The 22,040-nt window shown below is 40.1% G+C and overlaps 1 protein-coding gene across 5 annotated transcripts in view; it reads left to right on the top strand.

The window, feature by feature from the left end:
• Nucleotides 1–22,040, top strand: part of dlg3 (discs, large homolog 3) — a 100,404-nt gene that overhangs the window by 38,780 nt on the left and 39,584 nt on the right. For 4 of the 5 annotated variants that reach the window (XM_012969140.3, XM_004916825.4, XM_002934881.5 and 1 more), the window contains 6 exons: nucleotides 12,426–12,479; nucleotides 20,387–20,437; nucleotides 20,569–20,693; nucleotides 20,785–20,954; nucleotides 21,200–21,336; nucleotides 21,460–21,604. In XM_012969140.3, the coding sequence (XP_012824594.1) occupies nucleotides 12,426–12,479; nucleotides 20,387–20,437; nucleotides 20,569–20,693; nucleotides 20,785–20,954; nucleotides 21,200–21,336; nucleotides 21,460–21,604 (682 nt within the window). Of the gene's footprint in view, nucleotides 1–12,272; nucleotides 12,315–12,425; nucleotides 12,480–20,386; nucleotides 20,438–20,568; nucleotides 20,694–20,784; nucleotides 20,955–21,199; nucleotides 21,337–21,459; nucleotides 21,605–22,040 lie in introns of those variants that run through there. The other variant, XM_012969144.3, reaches the window with a different exon arrangement.

Raw genomic sequence — 22,040 nt, 5'->3', positions numbered from 1 at the left:
TGATAGGCCCTTGGTCTTCATGATCCTATAATAAACTCTAAGGCCCTTCATAAAACATGTACATTTTTTATTTTGAGATCATTTGGGGTGAATACTTCTATCAAGGCTTTTCAGGGTTTTTTTTTTCCATGTAGCTATCAGTGAGAAAGTGGCTAATTTATTAACTGGGAAACAGTAATTGAACTTGACTGCACTGACTGCATCCCCCAAATACTTTTGTTTCTGTGAGTATTTACATACACTTACAATAAATGAGTCTCACTTGTCTTCCTGTGTGGAAACAGTGCTGATCTAGACACTAAACGCTGTCCTAATTGGAACGATCTTCAGCAGCTCTAAACATGTTACTTGTCTCCTGTGCTTCTGTTATCAGATACCTCAACGTCTTCACACTCCCACTGAAGCAAATCTGAGGGCAGAAACATTATAACAAAGGAATTAGTGCCTGATGCAGAGTATTTGTAGGAAACGTTAGCTATGCTTAGTAAATCATGCCCCCTAGTCCGAGCAAAGGCGCTGTTCCCTGACAACAGTTTAATGATAAGTTAAGATACTAATTGTAAAAAGTTTTGTAAAAGGAGAGGAATAATATACTGTGCCTTTAATGACAGTGTTTTTGGAACAGAAGAATCTTATCATTTAAAAATGAACTTGTGGGAAGAACTGTCAGTGGTCTTCAGACTTCTTTGGTACAAGCCCAATTTGAGTTCCACATTTGGCCCCCAAGACAGCAAAAAAGTGTTCACCCCAAACTCATTTTAATTACCTTTCAAGCTGGGCTTCTAATGGGCTTCCCCCAGCAACTGTTCTAGGTCACCGTAGGGCAGTGGCACACTTGATAAAGGACACGAAAGGGGCCCGAAACATGTCGTGTATGGCATAAAAATAAAAGCAATTTTTTTGCAGAAATTTAGCATTTTGTCTCGTGCTCCCCCCAATATATATTTTTCGATTGGACATTGGCTGAGAGTACGGCTCTATTGCTGGGGGTTTGATGCATGAGGTCTGGAAGGCTGGGCGCAGAGGACCTATCTAGTCGAGCACACGTGGAGATTAGTCGCCCGCGATACATCTTCGCTATTGCGGACGACTAAACTGCCATCCCACAGGCAAGAATGTAAATCGCTGGTGGAATGGCATACGCGTCACTTCGATTTCCCGAAGTTGCCCGAAGTCTTCTCATTTTCGGGAAACCGAAGCCCTGCGTATGGCATTACGGAGAAATCGGTCAATCGCGGTGACAAAGATTTATCACGGGCGACTAATTTTAGACAGGTCAGCAGGGTGGGGAACACTTCTACGTATCATTGATGTGCAATGGAGGTTGTCTTCAGCTGTAACAGCAGTGGTGCATGTTGATGTTGGTATATATGGTTTATAAATGTGAGTGTATAGGTAGGTCAGTATAGGTTTGTGTGTGCTGGGTTTACCTGAAAGGGTTGAACTTGATGGACTCTTTTTTAACCCAACGTCACTATGTAACTATGTATGTGTGCCAGCTGGATTGGAGGTGGTGGTAACTTCAGGGTTCCCATAGTGGCTAAGTTAGGTCAAATTAGCACAAAGGCACAAGCCCAATTGCTTTTTTTTGACACATAGGCTGCAATTGCACCAAGTGCAGTTACCCATTGTGCCTGCAATTATGTTGGAGTTATAGGAAAACATATTTTACAAATGTTGACAAATGTTGTTTTTTTGTTATTAGTGGACATTGCAGATTGTTTAAACTGACATGCCACATGGTGTTAATACAATGTGGCTCTGCACATACCTGCAAGCCCAGGTGATGCTATAAAAATGAGTGGGAAGTGATTCCGGGCCTTTTGGTGCTTGCCAGCAAGGCTACTAAATTGCTGGGCAACAAAATGCCTATAATCACTGTGTGTACCATCACCCTCATCTTTACTTGAGCTGCTAACTGCAGTGTAGGGAAACCATTGGCATACAGGATATATCAGGACACAAGAGGATGTAGATACCCATATGGGCACTAGAGCTGCCAGTAAGTACAGGGCACAATCAGCAGCCCATGGTTGCGCCTCACACATACAGTGCAACAATGACCAACAGGGGCCATTTAGCTGTTGCACTTCTTGTGACTGGTATTGATGTATTTGCATGTCTTATGAAACAAAGTGAAATACTGGTTAAAAAATAATGGCACTTTAGGAAAAATATGAATAGCTGCATGAATTTTTTAAGACAAATTTCCAAGCAACTCAGTGATAAATAAACCCGCTATCTTAGCTTATTTTGCTTCAAGATTCTCGGAGGCAGGAGTGATTGCTTTGCTTTATTAGATTGGATTGGAAGGTTATGCAAGAGGCTTTGTCCTAAGCTCGTGTATAAACAAGAACACATTTGTGGTTTGAATCTCACTGATTTTATTGCATAAGAAATAAGATAGGGAAGCCTTATTTTTATAGGGCACAGAATTAGAGGGCTTATTCATATGATAAGTGCTACCCCGTTCCTACACATGGTATTGATCCTTCATAGCTGGAATTTCACCATCAGGCCCTGCTGTATCAGTGCAGCGAGCACAAGCACATGGTCTATGCACAGTACAGATGAGGGGCCATATGGAACTGACAGGGAACAACCCTGCATAGAATTACAACTGAGTTCCATAAAATAACCATGCAATCAGTTTGCTAGTAATCTCAAAATGCAGTTAGATCTACCCTGAACAGTGGCAAAAGATGATGGTTTTTGAGGTCTGGAAGAGGTCTGATTACATGGATAGTTTATGGGGCAGGGGATCAGCTGCCAGGGCATATACTGTAATGATGGAACTGGGTGTATATAGCAGCTGCACATAGCTTTATACAATAATTATTATGCAGGGTATTTTTAAGGCACTGGTGACCCCATAGCAAAGATCCTATTACATCCTACCCCACCACCACCCCAAATAAATTTGTAGCAGTACTGCCCCCCAGATATCAGAAAAGGTAGCCAGCCATACAATTTTACCAATTTACCAATTTTACCCAAAGCTGCCTGTCTGGGCCCAAAAATTGCCCCATATATCTGTTGTGCAGGTTACAAAATCCCTACATATAGCACTATTAGGATCCAGTTAGTGGCACCCCTGGACCTGTTCCTGCTTGCCAAATAAATGGATTTATCTTAGACCAGTTTACCACTACAACAGGATAGGGCTGTACTTTCCTGCATGCTGCGTATGAGCATCACTCTAAAGGTGGCCACACACGTTCAGGGCTGAAACAGCAGATAAGGAGGTAGAAACAATAGGATTTCTACCTCCTTCTGCCGATTCAGCCCTGACGGCAGATTTTGGTCAGGCGCCTTCTATGGTGCCCGATCAAAATTTTCTAACCTGGCCGATCAGCGAGTTGACCGATTTCAGCAGCTTCCTGCGATATCGGTCGACTCGCCGACATGCCATACACGCACCGAATATCGTACGAAACGATATTATCGGTGCGTGTATGGCCAGCTTAACACATAACTATAACACAAAGGGTTTGGATTTGTATGGCCCATTTGCATCTTTTCAAAATAAGGTATTTCTCTTCTCCCTTCTTTCAACTGTGTGTGTGAGGACTTAGCTCATTGTGTCTAAAGCATTCCTTTTGTGCATGTTTCTACATATATATATGGGAGTTCCCAAACCATTTGCTACCTACCAAGGCAACTTTAGCAATAGCATAAATTTATATCTAGTAAAGGCACCATCCAACTGCTCTCTATAGAAAGTGCTGAAGCAAGCAACAAGGCAGCTTCCACTCAGATATATAAAATGGAAATATAAAGGATTTCTTTACACACACAATACCTAGTGTCCTCACTAAGACTAGTTAAGAGAAATGAATAGAGTAAATCCTAATTATAAATAAGGTATAATTTCATTTTAAGCAACTTCGGGTGGGAGTAAAGCATTCAACATGTCCTTTGCACCTCCTGTTGTGAGTTACCATAGTAATTCTCATTAATCAGACCCATATAGTAACATTAGAGAGCTGCTGTTCCGTTAGAGCCTATAGATTGTATTGAGAATTTCACAGGAGGAAAGAAAGCACAACCCTGGGCTGCTCTGTGGATTGGTTGAAGGTATTAATTGAAGAGTAATGTCAGAGAATAAAAGAGACTATAAAGAAAGTATTTAAAAGAAAAAAAAAAGAAAGATATTTTCATTTGAGATTAGAGCTAAAAGGGCCACTATATATTCATAAATTTTCAGTTTTCATGTATATGTATTTCTCTTTTGCTTCTTTTCCCAAAGCATTTGTGAAGGTGTTACTGGGACATCTTGCCTATACTGAGGTAGAAGGTATAAGACTATATTCCCCCAAACTAACAAGAGGGTTCACTGATTTTTTGGAGTAGCCAAGTTAAAAAATGCAAAACAATTGGCATATTTTCTTCCAGCAATGTTCCTGCTGCCCTGGGATTTACTCTGGGAATTGACCATAGAGATTGTCCTTGTCTGTGTATTCACAATGGCAGGACAAGGTTGCCCCTTGCATGTCCCTTCATGACACACAAAGAAGAAGAAGCAGGCTTTGCAAGGCACTCCAGAACCCTATACTAACTCCTAGTCAGGGCTTCCTTGCACATGTGAGCACTCTGCTCTATGCCATGCTGTAGATCAGTGATCCCTAGCCGTTGTTACTTATGAGCCACACTCAGATGTAAAAAAGTGTTGGTGAGCCACACAAGCATGAAAAAAATTATTTGGGGATGCCAAATAAGGGCTGTGAATGGCTATTAGGTGGACTGCTGGCCTTCAGGAGGCTATGCTTGGAGTAAAACTGTTTCTCTGTGCTTCCAAAAACTTGCCTCCAAGCCAGAAATATAAAAATGGCACCTACTTTGAGGCCACTGGGAGCAACATCCTTGGGGTTAGTGAGCAACATGTTGCACCTGAGCCACTGGTTGGGCATCACTGCTCTAGATAATGCAGAATAAGGGGCACAGACCACAGCACTGCACTATGTACAGGAAGGGCAGATTTGCACCTATGTGAACATAGTGCTTGGGCTAAGCATTGGTAAATGAGCCCTTATGTGTTTATGAAGGCAAATAGCTTCACAGGCACATGTGTACTGTTGAGCCAGCTGACCTGATCTTATTACCAGGATACACCAGCAAATATCACTGCACAGTTGCCAGAAAGGGACCCTATTTTAGCAAATAAATCCAAATGGCTTTCATCTAATTCCACTGAGGAGCAGGTGTAGTGGTTTGTTGCAGGCTGTGAACAATTCTTCCTTGAATAGACTCCCTCTCCCCCGACAGCACAGTTCCCATTCCCTATAGTGACTCCTAAAGATAAAGCTTCTGCAAAATCCTCTCTATGGCCATCTTGGAACTTTCCTTTCTGGTAGGGTGGTTGATGGTGCTGGCACACAGTATGGTATAAAGAATATCTGAGTGAAAGGCCCTTTCCTAAATACAGAGGTATGGGACCTGTTATCCAGAATACTAGGGACCTGGAGTTTTCCAGATAAGGGATCTTTCCATAATTTGGATCTTAATACCTTAATGGGCTTATTTATCAGTTTTCGAGTTTGTGAATTTGAGTTTTTCTAAATCAAATAAACTGGTATTTTGAATGGCCGCTTAGTTATTAATAAGGAAAACTCATTAGAATAAAAAACTCATATATCTAAAAAATTTTGAGTTTACGAGCTCAAGAAACAAAAAAAAAATTGAGTTTGAGAATATGGCTTGACTTTGCCTTATTGACTTCTATAGAAACACACAAGCTTTTAGATGCCAAATTTTTACATTCGAGTATTTGGGTTTTTTGCACCACCCTATGAAATCATTTAAACCTTAAATAACCTCAGTATAACTGTTTTTCCTCCCATAAGGATTTATCATATCTTAGTTGGGATCAATAAACCATATTATCGGTTGGCAGGGGGTTATACTAAGTATACCCCTATGCTGCTCTAAGGGTGAAGACACACAGAGCTATTAGTAACTTCTACTTTTTTACGGCTACTAAATGCCAGAAACTATACTGCCATAGAGAATTCTGAGAATTGCCTCTGCTAAAACACATACTGTATAGAGACAATTATCAGTAAACGATTAGCATTGTCTATATTAAAAAGAGCCATATTGTAGGATTTGCAACACTACTGTAATCAAACACAACAATCAGAAGGTTGACATACAGTATGTTAAAATAGGGCTTTTTAAAGGACATTTTAGGAAATCAGTGCTGTCAGACAAGTCAAAGAACTCCAAGGTGACCTTTAATCCCTTTTTAAAGCTCCTGTTGGGATTATATTATTCCCTGGGATTCAGGCAAACACTACTCAGCATCCAATCCGGGATGTGTTCTAAAGATCCTCTGATAGGAGCCCAGGTGGCCCAGGCAGAGGGGGCAATCATGCTGACAGATGCACTTTGGCTAATGACAGAACCAGCTGTTCTGCTGTTGAGGATCAATACAGCATGCAATTGGTCAGTTGCATCAAGGCTCCCAGCTGCCCACACTGCCATACACTGAAATACACACTATATATGTTTTCTTCTGTCCTACACTGTGGATTTGATCATGTTTTGTTTTGCAACCCCAAATCAAATCAGGGTGTTCTGATTATCATGCACTCTTCTCAGAGACATTGCAAGAACATTCGCATACTTTCTTTGATTTGTCAGATCTGGGAGCAGACATTTGCCTGGTGTGAGCATAGCATTAGATTTACCTGTACAATGGACTGTGCTTTCTGTGGGCCCCTTGAATTATAAGCATTTTAGGCTCTCTGGTCTTTCTAGCGTGCTGATTGGATCATTTACAAGCCTCTATTATTTGTTCTTAGCAACAATGCTTATTAAACTTACATTTACATATTACACCACATAACATACTTTACGTACATCATTTAACCAGAAGCCATGAATAACATGCCATGAATAATATATATATAGGGAATAATGTACCTTCTATTGTAAACTATAAAGATTTGTGTTGTCACAAAGGAGTTCCATGGTCTTATAAAGGTACAAGGATGAAAGCTGAGTGCTTATATACAGGTCATGGAACTCCAAGGTGACATCTAATATCCTTATATTTTACACCAGGGGGAACATTATTTATAACACATAACACTCAGTGAGTTATGTGGCAGAAGTTACATCACTAAGCACCAATTATAACTACTGACATCACTAAGCACCATTTCTAATGATATAATTGACAGGATATTTATTCATGAATCTTGTGTATTACATCCTTATAACTGCAAATCATTGTTTATCTCATCACTCTACATTTACCAATGAGGGGGTCTATTTTTAGTGACGTTTCCACATCAGGATCTACCATGGAAACTAACATCATTATATTCTGCCATAAAACATTATTGTAGGAATATCCATTTCAGATTCCATTTTGTTTAAAATTTGAAAAATATACCCAGAAAGGTAATATAATAAAACTGTTTGAGAATGGTGCTGAGATCTACTTATCACCCCGATAACCATTTATTGGTAGATCAAGAACCATTGTTTCCCATATGGAAATGTCATTTGTCATTGGCATTGTTAATTGTGATGCATGGTTAGCTGATAATGGGGTAACAGGTGTAGGCTGTTAGAAGTCACCTTGGAGATTTATGACCATATCTTTTCCATATATACAGGTATGGGAACCGTTCTGAAAACCCATTATCCAGAAAGTGACAAATTATGGGAAGGCCATCTCCCATAGAGACTTCTGCAAGGAAATCTCTTAATAATATCTCTGTAATAATAAAAATGTACTTTGTAATTAGTGGTAACTAAACTGCCAGAATCCATATTTGTGGTAAAACAATCTCATTGGGTTTATTTCATGTTAAAATGGTTTTTAGCAGACTCCAAGGTATGGAGATTCAAATTATGGGTAGATCCCCTATCCAGAAAACCCCAGGTCACAAGCTTTCCAGGTAATAGATCCCATATCTGTATATATAATTTGTTACTGTTTGAGCAATGTCTTTAATATAATAACATTCATATTAATTTTTCTGGGGGCTCAAAATCCTGCAGAGATGTAAACAACGGGTTTCCAAAAGGGTCTAAGACCACTATGGTCAGAATTCTCTGATCTAAAGACACGCAGAATCTCATCAATAAAGCATGACGCAGCAGTTTATAAACTTGTCACGAGAGCCACTACATTTTTCAGTTTCAGAGTCAGTGTTGCTGACTCTGTTTTCCAAATCACTCTACATCCCATACATTGATTTAAACACATATACATAAACATATATCCTATCTTATTATTCCATGATGTCTGTCACAAGCATCTCAAATATACCTGGACCCCAAAAATGCTTCCCATATTCACACCAGTGCCAGCGTCCCACTGTGACATTGGCCTAATCATTGCCAGAGCGGATAATCAGCTTTATTTTTTAATGTATTTAGCGAAGAAGTATCAAGTCCTCAAGAAAACAGTGTCTTCTATTTGAAGGGCAAATATCGTAAATGAAAGGAGCAATAAACCAGGAGCTAAGTACAAATATTGAGTGGAATCACAAACAAACCTTGTGAATGGGCCTATGAGATAACATTCACTTGCATTGTGAAAGATACATCCCGCCTAACAGAGATCTCGGAGTGACGACAAACTAGGAGACTACCAATAAGATCCTGCGGAAAGCAATGAAGGCAGCTCTGCTTTGGTCTCATTGTAACCAGTATTGCTGCATATGGAAGTTTATTGATGCAATAGATGTGGTCTTTGTTGGAGTCAAAGCCTAAAAAAAATGCTGATTTTACTGGTATAGAAAAGATTGATATCCTTCTCTTAAAATACAATGGCCCGTTGTTTTAAGAGTCTACTGTCATCATAGTAAAATTGTTAACTTTTGCCAAAAACTCCAATGTGTAAGATTCTGTTAGGCAGTTTTGCTTTATTGCTGACAAAGTTATTGGATTTAGGTTGCCAAAATGGAATCCATGTCCTGGTACGTCTGCATCTATTTCTATTTCATGTTTGTCAAACTAGTCCTAACTTGTTGTAAGGCAGGGATTTAACATATGTGTGTATATATATATATATATATACACTAGGCAAGATCCACTTTTATGGGTATGAATGTGCACGCCTGAAGAAATGAAATCCTATCATTTGCCCGTAGGCCAATGCCAGTATATCTGTTGGGCTTGCTTCATACATGTGCCTGTCAGCTGCTGAGTTTATTGAGTATTGAGGGGCTGGTCAGCAGCTTTTATTGGCATCTGTATGGTGACCTTCACTGCCCACAACATAAAGCAGGATCAAATATTCTGTACACACCCAGACTGGCAATCTGTGGATTCTGGCAAATGCCAGAGGGGCTGCTGTAAGATGCCATAGACACTCACTATTTATTGGGCTGGTGGGGGCTGTTTGGGTCTCTTTGTACTTGAAATGACAGGGCCTATTTGGTATTTGCCTGGGCCTTTGTATCTGAAAGGCCCATTCCTGCTGCTTGGGATGCCTGTATTTGCTTGTCTTTGCCTGTCTGTGAAAAGGAAGGATGTATTATGCAAGACAGAGATAGATAGGTAGATAGATAGATAGATAGATACATAGACAGATAGATGTTCAAGCTTGAGCATCTTATGTGGCAAAAAATAATACAAATCAATCACATCAATAAGCTTTTAGAAATGTATGGGCAGTTTATCAGCAGGCCAAAAATCCGCTCTGTGTGGCAGTGCCCTAATACTAATGGGCTTAGTTAGCAATTTTCGAATTCAAGTTTGTTTCTCTAAATCGAATAAACTTGCATATCAAATGGTCTCTTATTTATTAACAAGAAAAACTCGTTCAAATAAAAAAACTTGAATATCTCAATTTTTTTCAGTTTATAAGCTCTAAAACTGAAAAACTAAAAAAATTTGAGTCTGAGAATATGGCTTGACTTTGCCTATGACAACTACCATTGACTTCTATAGAAAGTTGCAAGCTTTTAGATGGCAAACTTTTACATTTGAGGTTTCCGTTTTTTTGCACTTATAAATACCAGACATTTGAGTTTTCAAACCATAACTCGAACTGGAGTTTTTTAAATGCACAAAAAACTCAAATCGAGAAACAAAAATCAAACTTGATCTTCGATAAATCACCCCCTAAGTGTAATGTCCCTTGGGGAGATTAATCACCCATTATAAATCTCTGCTTCTGCCCCGAAAAGCCTTTCCATCAGCAATAAATTGCTTTCCATCGCTTTGGCTTTCCAGTTTCCTCCTGCAGGCAACTTTGCGCTACTTTGGAAAACTGAAGTGATGCAGTGGAAAGGCTTTTCGGGGAGATTAGTCGTCGTGGTAGCAGAGATTTATTACAGGCAACTAATCTCCCTGTGGGACATTACCCAAACTGAGGGAAAAAGGAGTGGTTCTTTGACTCCCATTGCAGGGTACATTCCTTATGACATTGTCTCTGGGGATAAGACAGTGGGCTTATTTGCTCATTGCATTTTATGGCAGGCTGTGATTGGTTCAGAGTAGATAATGGAAACTGCTTGATTTGCGAGGTGTTTGCCCTAGGGAGTCCACACCCAGTGTTCAGATCACTGTCTGTATATTGATTGTCTGCTCATGGAAAATTGGCCAAGCGAAGCGGATAATTCTGCAGGTTGTACTAAGAGCCTGAGGCCAGGGCTGAGAAGGTTGGGAGGGAGGGTCATAGTGCATTGCACTGTATTGAATAATATACCCGAATTCCGGTCATCTCCTGATATAAAGGAGCAAACACATTCCATAGTGACATAAAAAAGATGAATAATCATTTAGCTTATTTTTATGTATGTGTCCAATCTGTAAATATCATTATATTCAGGCTTTCAACTCTCACTCCCACTGACCTACTAGTGACACTTAATAGGCAGGATAAACACCTACGAATGTTTGCAGATAAATAATTTATCCAATAGGCAAATACCGAACTGAATCCGAACCATAACTGCATATTACAATTTGAGAAAAATACCTGCTGTTCAGTTGTCTCGGGCTTGCATGATTTGAAGGGTTTGCATTTGGTACAGCTGAAAAGTAAGGATTTAAACAGTGACAAATCTTTGGGGCCAGGCTCTCCAGCAAAAAAAACAATTCCGAGTGCACAACACCTCCTGGATTCCAGAATGGCACAGAAAAATGTGTGGGTTATCTGCGATGCTCAAAATATTGCAGTGACCTGTGATTTTCTATGCGTCACGGGCCCCCCTATTCAGACGAAGCAGAACCGGGCCCCCCTTTCTGCCATGGGGGCGGCTTCCTCCATAGTTATGCCACTGGATTTGGATAAATACAGATCTGCCAAAAATTGTTGAGACTCAGCTGATTTCCCAAATGAACCCTGGATTCAGTGCATATGTGATTATCATACAATTTTTTTTAAGTACCGGTAAGTATTTTACTCAGTAGGAATCTATGGGGAAATTTGGAATTGAATTAGGAGATAAGATTTTCTCATTGAACTGAATGTGGACCTATGTGGCTTGTTTATAAAAGTGTTAAAAAGTCTCAGGTTAGGAAAGAGCTGGTTGTGGTCGGCACAGGTTGAAGATTTTTTGACCCGTGTATCACTACCAATGCAAAAAATTAGGCAGTATGTGTAAGAAATGGACAATACTTGGGCAGATCCAGCACAAAGAAGTTGAATCATCACTGACGTAAGATCTAGTTTTATGTTCCTGAATATTTAAAGCTCTTACACAGACAACTACATGACAGTATGGCACTTTCTATGCATTATTATACAATGTGAAGCTCTATAGGAATCATGTTGTTGCACTGATCATGTCCATGTTCCCATCATGCAACACATCTTTAGATTTAATTGCTGGGCTTGGAAACCCGGGGCCCATGTCTCAAGTTTCTGTGTCAGAGGCAGCATCATTGGGAAAAGCTAGTCCTTTTATTCTGTTATATACTTGTTTTTTACTCCACCCCCCCCCCCCCGCTATTTATATTAACCCACTATTTTTCATTGCCATGGGATGAAGATTTAGATTTGTAACCTGTTGCCTTTCTCCTCCAGGTCACTGCTAAATAGTCACTTTTATATCCTGTCCCCCCTGCTCCATTGTCATTGTGCCCTCCGGAATCCTATCTGCCTGTGTGTAATGGAACGCTCCTCCTGATACTGCCCATTGTTACCTCAGCGTCACTTCTCTGTGTGGTCTTTCACTAAACTTTGGGGGAGGAGGGATAGCAAAGCCCCTACAGGCTCCCGTTACTATTTACTGTATAAATACAAATATGCAAGGAAACTACAGCAAATGCCGTGCATAGATACCATTTGTGTAAGTGTCACTAGCTGGGCCCAGAAAATGCTGAGTATAGCAAAAGTGCAGCTAGTGAGTATGGCACCTCCATATTTCTGCTTATAGTACAAGTTACAGGTGCATTTGTAACTATGACTTGCCTACTTGCCCTTTGTTTACTCCTAATCTTTCTGTCTATTACAGGCGGGAGCTGCTCCTCTCCTAGTGAACACAGACTGTCTGGATCCAGGCTCCTCGGTGAGTAGCAATAACATTTTGTGTTGGAGAGCACACTCACACACACTCACACACACTCACGCACACTCACGCACACTCACGCGCACTCACGCACACACTCATACACACACACTCACACACACTCACTCACTCTACTATAGCAATAACATTTTGTGTTGGAGAGCACACTCACACACACACACTCACACACACGCACACACACACACACACACTCACACACACACACACACTCACACACTCACACACATGCTCACACACAGGGGGAAATTTATCAACATTGAAGTATAATTTGTTTTCATGATTCAAGTTTTTTAGTGCACAATTTGAATTTTGTTGCAAAAACTTGAATGTCTGGTATTTTTTTAAGCAAAAAAGCTACAAACTCAAATGGAAAACTTCGCCATCTAAAATCTTGCACATTTATATAGAGTAAATAGAAGTTGTCCCAGGCAAAGTCACACCATATTTTCAATTCAAGATATTCAAGTTTATTTTTGTTATATTTGAGTTTGTAACCTTGAAAATTCAAGGTAATCAAGTTTTTTTCTCTGACCAATTTTTTCTTATTAATAAACCTATAAGAAAATCAGCTGATTTGTAATTCACAAGGCTAATTAAGTCTAACTGCTGATTGGCTGCTGTGAGTTACTGAGGCAAAGGTTTTACGCATTTTTCCCGTGTCTATAGATAAACCCTGCTGTCACCCTTCTGGCTTCTTGCTTTACTATTATAAACACAATAGGAGACCTAGAAGAGATCCTCAATGTTCATCAGCGCTAGAACAGTAATGATCCAGGCCTTTAAAGTTGTCCACAATAGCTCCCTGTCTTTTCATCTTGTTAGGCCTTCTTTTGAGTGTCACTGGCACTGCACATGCTCTGTGCTGTTTTTGAGAAGCTTAGAGGGTCATCTGAAATCATCACAACAGTAACAGAAAGGGTGGATATATCTGTAATAGAGCTAATTATTAATTAATTCTGATGCAGAGTACTCTGGTTTCTATGTTGAATCTGAATTTCTTACTAATCAGACTTGTGTTTTGTATTGTATTGAATTGTATATTGTACATATACTGTACATTGTGAATTGTTCCGTAAGCTCAGGTCAGTAGCCCACAGCATACAGAAAGGAAGATGGGGAGCTACTGAGGGGATCATCTCTAGCACGGATCTTAAGGGTTGTGATGGCTTTGGGGTGATACAGAAACTCAAAATGGGAGTAGCATTTCTAGTGTAATTCTTTGTTGAGCTTTAGCTCTCCTTTAATAACCCACTAACAGATAATAAGCTCTACTCTTGTTTAATAGGATTATTGACAATAAACCTATGTGTCCCGAGGGTCATTTAAATGATCTTACAGTTCCACAGGTACTGGGGTCATGATGTTGGTTTAGTTAATAGGTACTGTAAAACTGGTAATGGTTTACTGCTCAGCCCTGGAATCTGTCTTTCCTTTGGCCCCTCTCTTTGAGCCTCATACCCAGGGCTGGAACTGCAGGGGGTGCACCCAGACTCACACCCCCTCAGGGCCCACCAGAAACTCATGCCAATGCCAATCGGCCATGAAAACTACTTCCATAGGGGGAGTGGGGGGCCTGGCGGCACAGCCTGCACCTGGCTCTGAGCCTTATAGTTACATTATTGCTCAAACCCTCCTTTCTGTTGCTTCTATCTGACTGTGGATTTGTACTTTTTAAAGGCAAATGTCTTTAGTTGGGTTATGCAGTCCCCATGTAAGGAATGCAGCCCTCTTAGCATTGTAGGCAGTATGTGCAAGAAATTGACTTTATTGGAGTTTGACATGTGGCAAATGACTACACTGCTTTTCAGTTAGAACTTGTTTGTGTATGTACATTTAAGCAACTTTGTCGCTTACACACACCCATACAATTGTGGGATAAGCAAAAGGTGACTTTGTTAGTGCAAACCCTACATATTGTTTTAAAGGGATTCTGTCATGATTTTTATGGTGTACCTTTTATTTCTAAATTACATTGTTTATATAGCAAATAATTCACTCTACCATTTAAACTTGTATTCTTGAACCAACAAATGTATTTTTTTTAGCTGTAATATTGGTGTGTAGGCGCCATCTCAGTGCATTGTGCCTGAGTCTGAGCTTTCAGAAGGAGCCAGCACTACACATTAGAGCTGCTTTCAGGTAACCTATTGTTTCTCCTACTCCCATGTAACTGGAGGAGTCAGACTTGGATTTCTTACTATTGAGTGCTATTCTGATACCTACTGGGAGCTGCTATCTTGCTCCCTTCCCATTGTTCTGCTGATCGGCTGCTGGGAGGGGGGGGGATATCACTCCAACTTACAGCTCAGCAGTAAAGTGTCACTGATGTTTATCAGAGCACAAGTCACATGGCTGTGGCACCCTGGGAAATGAAGAATATGGCTAGCCCCATGTAAAATTTCAAAATTAAATATAAAAAAAATCTGTTTGGGTTTTTGAAAAACTGATTTCAATGCAGGATTCTGCTGGAGAAGCTCTATTAACTGATGTGTTGTGAAAAAAACATATTTTCCCATGACAGTATTCATTTAAGAACAAAATGTTACACATCATTCAGTATATATTACAGTTACATGGCCGACAGGTGTCCCTGTAGCTAAGCATGTTCTGCACCCGGCTGATTAATTGTCTATTTCTATTTAATTTCTGTCACATGACTCACTGAAAGTTGTGTATTATAATAAATAATGTACCTATTGTTGTAAAATATGGGGATATTATGCATCACCTCCTGTATTATGGTCATGGAACTTCGAGGTGACTTATAATACCCTTATATTTTACAATAGAGGATACTTTATTCATAATATTACATAAGTAGCGCTATATAAATAAATACAGGTACCGCAATATGTATTTGTTTTCTTTTGTTCAATGAGGTTTGACTAAACTTGTTCTGGAGCTTGTTCTGGGCCACTGTATCAGAATATTGGCAATAGTACAAATACAAAGCTACTTGTCTATACACACTCCTCTATACTCAGTGGCACACTGCTGACCCGCTCTCACGCCCAGACTGTCAACCTGTGGATTCTGGCAAATGCCAGAGGGGCTGCTGTAAGATGCCATAGACACTCACTATTTATTGAGCTGGTGGGGGCTGTTTGGCCTTTATGTACTTGAAGATCCAGTTGTTTTCAGACCCATTAGGTGAGGACCATATCAACATACCAACAGGATTTTCAAATCTGTCCAATAGATGTGCCAAAATTTTCAGGCAGATATTGGTCAAGCAGGTAGTCCTGAGTGCTCAGTAAGGTGACAGTTTGCATCCACATTGAGGTCAGTACAACACAAAACACAATTTACCTAATTTGCTAAGCTATGGCACATGGCAAATACTACTTGGAGGGGACCCGCCATTGTGCTGGAATTTTCTGAAATGGTCATTTGTGTTCATTTTTATACACTGCACCTGTGTTAGTACACGAGCTCTTGCAGGCCAGGACTGGGGTTTAAAACAGGCCCTGGCATTTCAAGTACACAGAGACCCAAACAGCCCCCCCACCAGCCCAATAAATAGTGAGTGTCTATGGCACCTTACAGCAGCCCCTCTGGCATTTGCCAGAACCCACAGATTGCTTGTATAGGCCTGAGCTCTTATGTTATATAACTATTTACATGACATAAAATGAGGGAACACAGACTGAAAAACTAAATGTTGTTCACACTTTAGATGTTATAAAAATTGAGTCTTTCACCTGCCTTATACCTGCCAAGTTAAGTAGTATTTGCGCCCAGAGCCAGGCACCCTTCTTGTACCCCCCTTGCCAAACGTCAGGAGTCTGCAGCAACCTGACCTATGTTTTGTGGCCCCCATTGTGCCCAAAGTACATACCTCTACTACCTACCACTAGTTCTGGCCATGCCTCATAAATTGTGCAGGATTTCCCTTCTCCGATACTATTTCTCCTACCAGTGGCATCACAGGAAGTTATTGGACTCAGCACATTGTCTATTAGACTTTGATCTGTTTTGGTATAAATATGTATTGAAGCTGAGAAAGAGTCAGGACCCCCCCACCCACCAGGCTTTCAATACTCCTACATCCCTAACAGCTACTGAATTTTCTGTTTTTAACCTTATATGTATATGACAGGCTCACAGCTTTTTATGTGTGGTCGCATCACGCATATCACTAAATAGTACTTTTGTAGTCTTTCTTACATAAAAAAACAAGTGATCATTTTTATTGGAAGTCACAATAACGTTTCTCAGAATTTCAGTTTTTCCATGCCCTTTTCCAACACTGTTAATCCTGCCTCACAACTGGGCACCTTTACAGCCAGGGGGGCCTTGCAACTACTGGGGGAGCAGGAAGTATAGGGGGCCATGTGGGACACTCACTGACAGCACTTTCAAAATATGGTATTGAAAAATACCTTATTAAATAAAGAATAGGTTGTATAATCCCTAAATCCCTTGCTGGTAAGATGATGTGCAGAATAGGTAGTGTTTTGGGTTGATTTATTTAACGTTTTACACTGCACTGTGGAATAGGAACCTTATAGGGAACTGAAGCCTGTCTTTGCGTGTGTGATTGCAGGGCTGTGATTGCCTACCCCCCTCTTACTGTGCTTTTGACAGGGACTGTTAGGACACGCCCACCCCTCATTTGAAACTCAGACAGGGACCAGGGAGGATTTATAGGCAGCTCCAATAAAGTGGTCTTTTTTTAAAGATAATATTAATTTTTGGCACAAAGTAAAACCAGCACCAGATGTTATTTATTATTGCCAACAAGATTGTAGGGGGTTTTTAATGATATGTCTCCTTTAAGTTAGTTTCTCTTGGGCTATATAGTGCTCCATTTTGCTTACATCCATTCCCAGTTATCATTAGCTCTACTGTAAATCCCACAATCCCCTGCACATGTGATCTCAATAAAGGAAAGGAACATCACAGTGAAATGCATTGTGGGCTATTTATTCCTGGATGTCTGTCTGTAAGGTATGGAATTTTTCTTTTTTTTTGTCAATTCATAACATCAATATTTTAGTCCCTTCTCCCCTGCCAGGATTTCAAATGATTCAGAAAGAGAGAAACTGTTTTGCAGCTAGATTTCTACATATAAAAATGGTATTTATTGATACTTTTTGAAGGAACAGATTACAGTGTTAGGTATATTAGGGGTTTCTGTGTTGTGTGGGGTTCTTTGACAAATTTTGGTTTGGGTGTTCCCCTTTAAAATCGCATTGTTTTTAGAAATGCTGGGCACAAGGGGCAGTTCTGAGAACTTGACCTGACTGCTGAATTGTCACATTTGCTTAAAGTTTAGAAAGCAAATTTGGCCAAAAAAGGCAAATATTACTAATTAATTAATATTGCTATTTTCAAGGTGATGGGGGAACAGTGTTGTTGATAGCATGGTCATCAAACAAACGTATTTTTCAGTATTTCCATCAGAATCACTGCAAATAAAATATGGGCATTTTGGTTGAAAATGCCCAAACTGGCCAGAGATATGTGCACATTCTAATCTGATCACCTTTAACATGCTTTCACTGGGGCTTGGGGGAGGCTGAATCAGTCTTTACATACATTGCTGTAGGCCCTAATAACCTATCTTTTAGAGGCTTCTACATGTAGGTACAATTTTAAAGGGGCAATTCACCTTTTAACTTTTAGCATGATATAGACATTCATATTCTGAGACCTATTCCAATTGGTCTTCATTTTTGTATGGTTTTTCAATTATTAAACTTTTTGTTCAGCAGCTCTCCAGGTTGGTATTTTAGAAGCTATCTGGTTGCTAGGTTCTTATTTACACTAGCAACCAGGTTTGAATGAAAGACTGGAATATGAAAAGGAGAGACCCCCTTGGGTTCTGATATACTCATTATTCTGGTGTACTATCCAGATTCACTAATAAACTGCTCTAGTTTAGCTGGGGACCCTACTGTTGCATAAAGGTATTTAATACCAGTCTGTGCCAGGGTCAGACTGGGGGGTGCAGGGCCCACACCCCCTAAGGTGCCCCCTTTCGGCTGCATCACCCACACCCACCGCAGGGGCCCCAGACTCACCCCCCTAACCCCCCCAAGTGAAATGCGTCAGGGGAGGACATCGGTGGAGTGGGAAGCGGCAACACGTTTTTTTCCCAGCGGCCCAGTCCGACCCTGGTCTGTGCTGTATTTTTCCAAAAGGCCCTGGTCACAGCATAACCTTGGGTCATTCAAAGTCTGATGCAAAGTGTGAAAAACATGGCAGCTTGAGTGTGATTGTTTTTGTACTTTGCACCTACCCATTCTTGATAAATATATGTTTGTTATTAAGCTAGGATAGCTACAGTAATGGAGCTAGGAATTTGTTGCGTCATCATTCCATAAATTCAGTTCTGAATATCAAGGGAAGAGCATATTTCAAGGGGACAAGTGTATAACAAAGCTCTAATGAACTACGAACTGGTTTCCTACAAAATAATTGGTGTGTGTGCATTACTTCCTCATTGGTTGTTTCCATATGGCGGTGTTCATACTATATTAAATAAATACAAACAAATATAGGCCAGATTCAGTTTGATGAGAAAAGCTTATCTCCTAATTCAATTCCACATTTTCCTATAAAGCCAGATGCTATTCAATAAGAATTTGGGCAAGGTTGAGTTTGAGGAGAAAAAAAAACTTTCTCTTAGCTCAGTCCCATTTTTTTAGACTATAATAAGAGTTTTCATGTTTTAAACTTTAATAAGTTTTTCTTATTGAATTGCATCTGGCTCTATGAGGAAATCCGGAATTGATACAGGAGATAAACTTTTCTCTAGCCCTGTTTATCACATGAACACTCTATTGAAGTCTGTGAGAATAAAACTGAACTAAATTAGGAGAAAAGTTTTTCTCCTCAAATTGGATCTTGCCCAAAAAAAAACAAAATAATGTTTTCTCAGGGAACTGAATCTGGCCCAATGAGCATGTTGCAATTCAATCAGGACAAACTATCACATGAAAACGCAACTGAAACCTATAGGGGGATCTGAATTTGAAAACTGAATTTGATGATATGTTTGTCTTACCAAATTGAGGGTTAGGGTCAATCCCATAAGAAAACATCATTTTATGGTTTATCATGCCAAAACATATGGGCTAAATTTAATTTGATTAAAGTCAATTTTTTTTTAAATCTAATTGCATCTGGATCTATGGAAAAATCTGGAATTGAATCTGGTACATTGTACCTGCATACGTACGTAGGTCTAGGTATTGCCTATATTGCTACTATACATATTTTATTCAATATCCCATTTCTTGGTCTTAGCCTTAAAGAGGACCAGTCACCAAGACATAAAAAGCTGTATAATAAAAGTCCTTTTCATATTAAGTGTGAAACCCAAATTCCTTGTTTTATTAACACATCCATACCCATTATAAAGACCTTAGGCATAGAGACAGGGCAGATGATTACTTTCACTTTCCATTCATCACTTCCTACATGTCACTGCACTCTTCACTTTCCTGCTTCCTCCTCAACTGTGTAGCCAGTACATGGACCTGGGCATCTGGTCCTCCATTCTATCACATAAGCAAGATTTTGGTATGATACAAAGCCAAGACTGAAGAAAACACAATTTATATTATTTATATAGTGTAAGTGAAGTTTATTTTGCTTGACAAACACAATAGAAAATTTTGGAATTACTTCTTAAGGTGACAGGTCCCCTTTTACAAAAGTCATTTTTGAGATTTTATCTAGAATTTACTCCAAATTCCTTAGCTTTTGCTTTCAGTGATTTCACAAATACCAAAAACAAATAAATTTACCCTGAAGTTTCCCAGCATTCTCCTCTCCTCCTCCAGTCACACCCTTGGATAAGCAATAGCTGCTGCCAGAACTATATTTGATGAATTGATGCCAGGACTTCCGTTCCATTAATTTTCTTTTTCTTACAGGTAAATGGCAGCGACACGTTATATAAGTATGAAGAAATTGTACTAGAAAGGGTAAGTGTAACCCACTGACTCACTTGTTATCACTGCTTTGTCCATCTGAGCACCTCAGGTCTTCACCACAACTTATTTTCCTTTGTGCTTCCCTTTTGTATTGTTTACTGTATATCCCCTCGTATTTTCAGGGCAATTCCGGTCTAGGCTTCAGCATTGCCGGAGGAATTGATAATCCGCATGTTCCTGATGACCCTGGAATATTTATTACCAAGATCATTCCAGGAGGAGCTGCAGCAATGGATGGAAGACTTAGGTGAGTGCTTCACAATGCTTATCCAAGCCAACACTCAGTATTGTTTGTCTGTAGTTGTTTACTCTAACATTGCCTTAAAATCATTGGCCAGTGTTTCAGACTGTGTCCTGCGCGTAAATGATGTGGATGTGACGGAGGTTGTACACAGTAAGGCAGTGGAGGCCTTGAAGGAAGCTGGTCCGGTGGTAAGACTTTTGGTGCGACGCAGACAGAGCCCCCCAGAAACCATAGTGGAGGTTAATCTGCTGAAAGGACCCAAAGGTGAGTTTGGCATAATAAAAGAATAGAGTTAGAAGGAGGAAAAGTTTGGAGTGAAATCAGGTTAAAGGGAGGTGAAGACATTAAAGAAAAAGGCAATATCTAAATAGATAAATAGGACGTACTTGTTGTATGGGAGCATCCTTATATATATATTTATATCTTCATGTTTGTTGCGTTAGCTTTCAAGGTCATAGCAACATAAACCATTATAACATCCCTTAATAAATGGCATCCATGTTCTGCAGGACTGGGATTCAGTATCGCCGGGGGCATTGGGAACCAGCACATCCCTGGGGATAACAGTATCTATATTACCAAGATCATTGAAGGGGGAGCAGCTCAGAAAGACGGAAGGCTTCAGATTGGAGACAGACTTCTAGCGGTGCGTGTGCAAGAGAGAGACATGTTATTATTTACACCGTCTACGTGGTCTCGCTAACCACAGCTTGGCTAATTAGACTCCAGCACCCCCTAAACCCTCCTGTATTATTTCCCTCTTGTATAGGTTAATAACACTAATCTACAGGATGTCAGACACGAGGAGGCAGTAGCTGCTTTGAAGAATACCTCAGATATGGTTTATCTTAAAGTCGCCAAACCGGGCCCTGTTCACCTCAATGAGATATATGCGCCACCTGACTATGCCAGCAGTAAGTAGTTCTATCCATTTAACCTAGCATTCTGCTTAGGTTTCTGCCACATGGGCGGATTCTTGGCCTGTGAATAAATGCCGGCTGAGAATACGCTTATTGATGTGCCTGCAACCAGAGTCATTGAACAGCCTGGGTGCAGTGACACTGAGCAGTTTCCCTGGTATATATTGCTTTGTTTGATATCATTGCTGTCTTGTTCAGCCATCTTATGTCTGTTGCCTAAACAAACTTAGCTCACTATATTGTTATGAGCAGATTTTTAGGTCTAAGGGTGATGGTACAGGGGGAGATTTGTCGCCCACAGTTACATCTGGGCAACCAATCTGAATTGCCAGTGGCAAAATATACTCTTCATTTTCCAAAATTACCTGAAGTTTTCTTGTGAGCACTCTGGGGAGGTTTCTTGTCTGTGATAGCTCAGATTAAACCCCAT

This window comes from Xenopus tropicalis, chromosome 8 (genome assembly GCF_000004195.4).
Source record: "Xenopus tropicalis strain Nigerian chromosome 8, UCB_Xtro_10.0, whole genome shotgun sequence".
NCBI classification, from domain to species: Eukaryota; Metazoa; Chordata; class Amphibia; order Anura; family Pipidae; genus Xenopus; species Xenopus tropicalis.
This window is presented reverse-complemented; position numbering and strand designations above follow the sequence as displayed.